The sequence below is a fragment of the Teleopsis dalmanni genome, chromosome X (assembly GCF_002237135.1).
Source record: "Teleopsis dalmanni isolate 2A chromosome X, ASM223713v2, whole genome shotgun sequence".
In the NCBI taxonomy this organism is placed as follows: domain Eukaryota; kingdom Metazoa; phylum Arthropoda; class Insecta; order Diptera; family Diopsidae; genus Teleopsis; species Teleopsis dalmanni.
The window spans coordinates 81282343-81291303 of NC_051848.1; the positions used below are offsets into that span (position 1 = coordinate 81282343).

The window sequence follows — 8961 nt, forward strand, 5'->3', positions numbered from 1 at the left end:
ACATGGAAAAAGTCTCTAAAGAGTATCTTTGGTATTTAGATTTTAGTTTTATTAATTGTTTGAAAAAGAAATATCTCACAAGAGACTTATTTTTTTTGTTTTTCCAGATATGATATCTACCATATCTACCCAGATAGTGAAATTAATATCCTATTTTTTGTAATTTCTATAGATTTAAAGTTTAGAATCCTTTGCAAACACATTGTCAATCAATTTGTAGCATTTATAATAGTGTCTCTCTGAAAACTGAAAACTATTGGGAGCTGGAGCATACATTTGTTGTGAGTTTCATATGATCAGACGAGTTAAAGAACTTTAGAACTATCACTTAGGCATCTTATGATTGTCATTACTAAATTATATAATGTTGGACAAATAGAGAGGACGAAATAGTGAGGGTATAATTAATTTCAGGATAAGACACAAATATATACAACTATATACGTTATGGGGTCAACAATGTTTTTTTTTCGTATAGAATACAAATACTGTATATTAAATAAAAATTTTACCTAACATACTGCTTTCCTTTAATAATAGAGCATTTTGTACCACAAATTTAAAAATAATGCAATTCGTTTCAGGATTGCAGAAAATTCCTCGAATAGTTATCTTGAAACTGGGTCCGTGAGGCTGATTTTTAAACATAATAAAAAAATAAATTATACTATTTTCCGATATATTAATAGATAATCGGCTACACTAATTTCGACAAATTGAAGCCACTAATAAATCGAGTAATATCTGTAAGCTCAAAGTTCCTGACAACATTGGTTGCAAAAAGGTAATTCACTTATTTTATAAGAAATTGTAAGAGTCGAATCCGCAGAATCTGCAGGTATCAGCATCTATTAAGCTTATTTATGAAATTTGTTAGTTGAGAGAATCCAAAAGAAATGAACTGAATGAGGTGATATATTAACAAATTTTTTTTGTTTGTAATTTATCTTTCTATATTAAAGGAACTAGTTTCGATTAAGCCAAATTCAAGTCTTTCTACATCATTCTATAAGTAAACGAGTATTGTATGTTACGTGCAGATCGAAACAAATGTCTTATAAAACACCAGGTTACACTACATTTCTTATTATTAATATTTTGATCTTATATTCAAAATCAATTTGTTTGCTGTTTGGGATAACTTTTATAGCCATTATCGTAAAAAATCAAAATTAAATGCTCTAAACTCGTATGACAGTGCTTTATAAAGGCATTTTATTCGTATATATGTCACATAAAATTTTTAATCAATAATTTGAAAAGTGTTAGTCAACGTTAGCTTAAAGTCACATCGAAAAATTTATACATCAATGTGGCTTTATAGATATTCTTATATCTACATCTGCATTTTTACTACTACTAGTATATTTACTATTATACTATTATGTATTATACTATAAGTCGACGGACGACATTGAGTCGCAGTCACATTGGCGTTCCGCAATGTTTTGTACTTGGTCTTGTGGAATAGGATGTGATGTACGACGGTGTACTTAAAGTCGTCCTTTCAGAGAATTGCACAAGCATTGCCTACGCTGATAACCTTGCATCGTTGTTGTTGCGAAAACGATAAAGAAAATTGCAGAGCAGTGCTCAGCAGCTGCTGACAAGATAACCAGTTGGCTTTACGAAAAGGGACTCCACCTAGCGGTCCAAAAGGCGGAAGCAGTGCTACTCAGTACTCGAAAGAAACGAGTTGTCTTGTTGTTCTCAAGCGGTAGCTTTGTAATAGCCTCGAAATCATTTTTGTGGTGCCTGGGTATTCTCACAGATACCAGGAATAACTTTTAGAAACCATCTAAGGGCTGTAAATGAGCAGGCGGCTAAATTCACAGTTGCCCTATTACGACTCATGGCAAATACTTCGGGCATACGACCCATCAAGCAAGAAGTACGAATCGGCTAATCGCGTAATCAGTGCTTTCCACACTGTTTCGGATGATACTGCATATGTTATAGCAGTTATACCGCCGTTTGTTCTGCTGGCCTACGAACTTCGAGAGATTTGACACAAAAGATTGCACGCAGCACTACCATGCTTACATGGCAACGACGGTGGAATGACTCGATGAAAGGGAGGTGGACACATACCCTGATCCCAAATCTTGATGTGTGGGTACACAGGACCCATGGTGAGGTGGATTTCCATCTCACTCAAATCCTAACCGGACATGGAGTCCTTAAACAGTATCTACATTGCTTCAAGCACAAAGAGAATCCGTTTTGTCCCAGCTGTGAAGGGGTCGTTAAAGATGCAAACCATGTTCGCTTCTCTTGTCCACATTTCGACGAAGCCAGAGCAGAGATGAGTCAGGCTATTGGCGAACTCATTTGCTCGGGAAATTTAATTTTGAAGATGGCAAGCTCGCCGGATACATAGCGAATAATGTCGACCGCTGCTACGAGGATCATGAGTCAATTTAATGTCACTGAAAGACTTCGTGTCAGCGAACGCGCCTCAAGAAAGGTCTTCTCTCCAGAAATTGGACAGTGATGAACTCGGACGACATAACTAATTATTTCAGCTGATGCTCAGGATGCCTTTTGACGTAATGCTTCACGGTAGTTATTATCATATATTTATAATATAGTGTTTAATTATTATTATATACTAGATATAAATAATGCCAGAAAGATACTTTAGTCGATTGCTTATCAGTGTTAAGAATAATTAAATCTTTTTTGTGCATTGCAGTTAAATTTTAACCCTAAAAACATGCAACTAAAATAATTTTATGGTTAATGTATCTAGTCCTAATTTTATGCTAAATTGTTAATATCAAATTGCTAATATTTTTGAGAAGCAGAAGAGGAGGAGGAGAAGAAGAAAATATTTTTTTTTATATAATAAGGTCGACGAGGTAAAGCAGAATCTCTGCTTAATTAATATTGTTTGCTATTTGTTGTATTTTATATAAATATATACAGTGTTGTGCATAACAAAAGCAACCAAAATTTGCCCATCAAATAAATAAGTTTTTTGTCTACTTTTTACTTTTCATTCAAAAATCTAAATACACAGTTTTATTTGTTATTGTATTAGCTATTATAAAAAAATAACAAAATCTACAATTCTTCATAACGGGTTAATTAATTCACACAAATAATAAAATATTGCGAAATGCGGCTGTGCAAAACAATAGCAACTGAGACAAGATCAATGATAGATCTATGACCAAAGTGCATTCTAGCAAGATATTTTTTTGATTTTTTGCATTTTTATGCTGTGATTTATGTTTTTAAGCGAATTAGAACATAAACACAGAATAGTTCAATATTAAATCAGGTAATGGAAGTACGTTTTTATCATGGCTCGTGACACGTATACTTTGAAGTTTAAAGAAGCAAGAATTGAAAAATATTTAAATGGCAGTGCTCAAATGAAATAGCCAAAATATTTAAAATTAATTAGTTTATTGTTTCGCAGCTTATAAAAAAATATAATTTGACAAAATACCGTTAAAACTGTTTATTTGGGTGAAGCCTCTCTTAAGATTACTTGTAGAATTGATCGAAACATCATAAGAATTACAAAAAAACAACCATTCGTGTCGTTGAAAAAGGTCGTAGCCGAGCTTAAACAAGGTGTTGACTCTAGTACTGTACGCAGGCTTACTCTCGAAGCCGGTTTCAAAAGTTACAGACCAGTCAAAAAACCAATGTTGACTAAAAAGCATTAGCAAAAGAGGTAGATTTTTGTTTTTCTTTTTAATTAATATTAATATACTTCAGTTAGATCAAATTTCGCGTGGAATCGCTTAAATTAGACTCTTACTAAATGGAAAATAATTTTTTTCAGCAATAAATCAAAATTTAACATCTTTAATTCTGATGGGATGTGCACAGTGCGTTTGTATTCGCGTAACTGCCAAGCGACTGTGAAGCATGGGCGTGGGTCAGTAATAATTTGAGTGTTCTTTTCAGGATTTAGACTAAGATCTTTTCATGAAATTCATCAAATAATACCCCAACATGTGTACAAAAAAATTTTAGAGAGCCATATGGTACCCCATGGCGGATGAAAAATGTCACTCCGAAGGGTATATCAGTACGATAACAACCGAAAACACACGTTAAAGCTGATAAGAGAATGGATTTTGAAAAATGGAATTCCAATTTTAGATTAGCCAGCCCAAACACCTGATTTTAATTCAATTGAGAACATTTTGGTATTCTCAAACGTCGCTTTGGGGGTCAAAAAGTTTCCAATTGTTTGAGGTCATGAAAGATGAATGGTGTAAAATTCCAAATAGTTTTATTAACAATTTAATATCACCTATGACCCGTAGAAGTGCCCAAGTAATAAAAAGCAAAGGGATTTATACAAAATTTAGAAAAATAATACCAAAATTTAATATAATAAATAAAGTTGCTATTGTTCTGCACAGCCGCATTTCGCAATATATTATTATTTGTGTGAATTAATTAACCCGTTATGAAGAATTGTAGATTTTGTTATTTTTTTATAATAGCTAATACAATAACAAATAAAACTGTGTATTTAGATTTTTGAATGAAAAGTAAAAAGTAGACAAAAAACTTATTTATTTGATGGGCAAATTTTGGTTGCTTTTGTTATGCACAACACTGTATATTTATTATATTTTATATATTTTATATTACCTCGTGATAAAACTTTAAACAAATAACAATTTTATAAACTAAACTAAAGAAGACTTTAGTTTTAGGAAACTTTCTTGTAAGAATTTACACAGATTGTATATAAATCTATTATTTACTAATTATATGAAAAAATTGTTTTAAATTCAATATAATTTATATTATAAAATTTTTTTTTGATTTGAATTCATCTGTTTATATAAGAAATTTTTCTTATACGTGTTGTGTTATATAGTCTTCGTCTTTTATTGATTTGTTAATTTCTTTATTCTGGATGCATTCAAGAACTAGTATATTAGATTGAAGCAAATTAGTAGTTTGTTTTTAAGTAATTAATCACTTATATCTCTTTTAATTGAAAAACAATTTAAATAGAAAAGAAAAAAAAAATAATAGATAAATTTAAAGGTTAAAAAAAAATTTCTATAAATGTTTCATTCAGACAAAATAAATGTAAATTTTTTTAATTAAAAAAAACAGGAAAAATATATTGTAACTGATTTATACAGTTTTTTGGTTCCTTGTAAGAGAAAGTTACAATACAGACCACAGTGTGGCAGGATGAAAATTAGATAATCAAAATTCGATATTTTCTGAACCAGTAGAGATATTAAAATGAAATTTCCTTTAACATAGTTTCAGTTGAGATGGGCGGTCTAATTGAATCGAATTCAATTTCGTAATAGGCAGAACGATTAATTAAAAGTTATGTGCAAATTGCAGGGCGTTCATCCAAACATAATACGTGATAGCTTTGTTGTTTTACAACCGCAATAGGTATTAAAAATAGAGTTTTAATGAGCAATGTTTTGTTCTTTCTAAACCCTTAACATAATAGCCTATGTTAAGTACCATAGGTTTTATGGTAAAATTAATACAAAGTTTTTGGATGTAGTAGCTTGAAGTCAAAAAGTCCATAAAAGTAGGCAGATTTTTTGTACATTTTTATTTATTAAATTTTACTGTTTAATGAATTTGAAAACTTATGTTTATATAATTAATAAGTATATGATAAGGATTAAAAAACATAAAAAATCTTAATTTCTCGAAACTTGACTTCGCAAATATTTCATAAAATTGCAAATAACTTAAAAACTAATGAGCGGATAATTCTATTTTTTACCTTAAACTCGTACTATGACATATATAATTAATATATGTATTCTAATGGAAGTTAAAGTTTTTTTTAAAATAATAAAAAATGTTTTATGAAAATTTTGTATGGGCAATAGGTGTAATGAAACTTTTTGAACTTTAGTGATATAGTCCAAATATTTTGTACTATGAATACTCCGCCTTCAGTGAGCCAATCGGGCTCATCTCAAAAACCACATATTTAAGGAAATTTTCATACTAATATCTTTATTAGTTCAGGAATACAGAATTTTGAGTGTCTCATTCTAAATTTACACTGTGCAGCGGTGTGAATTTTTCTTTTAAATATCAAAATTAAACCAAATCAGGCCTTGGCATTTAGCCCCCATTTTTTCTATATTTTAGTTATAAGATTTTATTTTTGTAATTAATTACAATAATATAAAAAAAATTAAATAAGAAACAAATCAAAATATAATGCGAATGTTTTATATCTATATCTAAAATTATTTTTAATATTGTATTTATAATTCAGTTTTTTCATAAAATTGACTTTCAAGTCGAACTACCTTTGTATGATTTCGAATCATACTGTAAATATATATAGAAATTTTTAAATAAATATATATATATATATAAAGTCATATTTATTATTTTAATACTATGTAATGTTAAAACAAAAAAAAAGGTTTTTAAATGAGTATTCAATAGAAGAGGTTATGTGAGTCACATTGCATACCTATTGCAGGTATAAAATTTTTTTTTTTTTAATTATAAAGTTTGCATAACTGTTCTTGTAAGTACACATTACATAATCCAAGTTTTTAACAATTAATTTCTTTTGTATGAAGAAAAAAAAATTGATTACATTTCAACACTAAAAGCACTATTAATCAGCATTTCTTGCACTTTTCACACTAAGAAGAAGCAAGTGAAAAGCACGTGTTTTACTTACAAGTCGAATTGATGGCAACCATTTCAATGCAAATTTCCAAGAAATCTTTGACAAAAAAGCGGAAATTACTGCACAAAACTCGAATAAATTTTCTTGTTGATTTACTCGAATGATTTGCTATAAAGTTAATATAACTTTAATTATTATTTATGACACTTTTTATTAAGATACAAGCTACAAGATACAGTAGAATTATTCACAGCACCGTTTTTATGTGGTGTAGACCAATAGAACACAACTCTATGACGTCTGCAACACAAACTGAACGACACCGACAACAAATGCCAAACGAAAACTTCAGAACGATGAAAAATTGCTGTAAAATGTAACCAAAAAAAAAAAACATAAAATAAAAAGAAAATAGGAATAATTTTTGCAATGAAAAAAAAAAAAATATATACAAAAACAAAAAACATAAATGAAAGGATATTCGAGAAATTTCATAGCATAGTTTTTGGCATGTGGCTAAATAATTTTTTCTCCATTTTAAATAAGTGTCGTTAGTGTGTGTTGTTTTTGTTTTTCTTTTTGTTTTTGCTTTTGCTTTTGCTTTTGCATGTGACTAATGGAATGTTATTTGCTGTTACTGTTGGCGCTTATAATAGTAATTTCAATTTGTTGGTGTTGTTGTTGTTATTATTGCTATTGCTATTGCAACTATAGCCTTTACTTAACATATTAAAACAAGTTCTTCTCTTTGTTGTTGCTGTTGCTGTTGTTGTTGTTGTTGCAATTGTAAATGCTTTTGAACTATGTTTGCTTAACGTTTCAAAGACGACATAAAGCCAACAACAGCTAATACAACACTAACAACTGGCATGCAAGGACTATAGTTACAACAACAACTTAAAACAGAAACTAACAACAATTTTAGTGGAAAAACAGCAAAAGAAGAAAAACAAAGCAGCAGAAATACGTAAAACGTAAAAAGAGTGAAATTAAATTGCAGCAGCAGAAGAGGCAGCCGCGTAACGTAGCGCTGTTGCCAGGGCAATTAGAATTGTCGGAACTGCGCTGAGACCCATGTATGCACAAAACTACATGGGTCTAAATGGAAAAATAAAGAAAGCACAAAAAAGAAATTATAAATTAAAAAATAAAATTGAAACCAACTGCAAAATAGGCGAAAAATGTATAGAATTTTATATGCTTCTAAAAAATAGTAGCAAAAACAAAAGTAGTAGAAGAAAAGGTAGTAGCGAAAACAGTGCCGCACATTTCCTTGCAAATGAGCGGTATCAAGCGTATCTGGACGTGAACACACATGCATGGAGAACTTGCAATGGAAACGAAAGCACTGCATATTGAAAAGGAAATGGATAGACTTATTAAAACCCAAAAAAGAGGTTGAAATCAAACGTTGACGTCAAGCCCAAATGTTGCCAAAATTTTCAACGTAAAGTAAAATATTAGTTAATGGAGACGATCAAGGAGACGAAGCTTATATTACTTAGAAATTAATTTAACAAAACAAAAAAATGTGAAAAAGCAACACTAGCCAAAAATCTGGTTTTGAAATAATTTCTTCATTTTTTTATGATTTTTTTGAAGTTTAAAAATAGAAGATAGATAAATAAATTCCAATGACAGTTTAACTCAACAAAGACTTCTTCGCAGTTACTGAGATTTAGAGCCAATTTTGCATACGGTATCTCCAGTCGGATCTAAGAAGCCATTATATTCTTTTTATGAGACAATAAGTATCTTTAATTTAATTGATTGGTAGGTCAGCGGATAACTATGCGCCGATCACAATTAGCAACTTTTTGTCATTTTATTATAACAATACTCGTAAGAAATCGTAAGATATAAAAACATAAAACCTAAATTCATTTCGTCAAATTTAGATAATTTAAATTGTCTTTCGTTTGTATAGGCCAGTTCAGGATATTCACGGAGAAAAGACTTAATTGTTTATTTTTCTTCTAAGTTCTCATAACTTCTACAGTGAGTATTAAAAGAAGAGCGCAGTTTCTCGCCGTAGGTTCTTATACACCAGTAACCAGAAAGAACTGCAGTAAGCCTTGCCGTATTCATATTAACCGGGAAGTTACACATGATCAAAGTGTCTCCCATTTAATATTTGCAAGATGAAGAAAGTAAAGGTAAGTAATATTCTTACCGTGCTACAGGGGAATATAAACAGCTACGCCCAGAAATACACGTAGGAAAGCACCAAGGCTGATCGGGTTATCTGCTTTTTTATTTCCTCCAACGTTCCTATGTCCAGGAACTCAGATGAGAGTGATGTCAGCTAGCCGGTTTAGCCTCTGTACATTCTTTAAAAACCG

At 30.4% G+C, this 8961-nt stretch overlaps 1 protein-coding gene across 2 annotated transcripts in view; it reads right to left on the bottom strand.

Moving 5' to 3' along the window:
* LOC119688099 (stathmin) overlaps window positions 1–6792 on the bottom strand; it is a 52413-nt gene extending 45621 nt beyond the window's left edge. The window contains exon 1 of one of the 2 annotated variants that reach the window (XM_038102744.1): window positions 6671–6791. In XM_038102744.1, coding sequence (XP_037958672.1) covers window positions 6671–6692 — 22 coding nt within the window. In that variant the 5' untranslated portion in view covers window positions 6693–6791. Of the gene's footprint in view, window positions 1–6670 lie in introns of both variants that reach the window. The other variant, XM_038102745.1, reaches the window with a different exon arrangement.
* Window positions 6793–8961: the final 2169 nt, after the last annotated feature.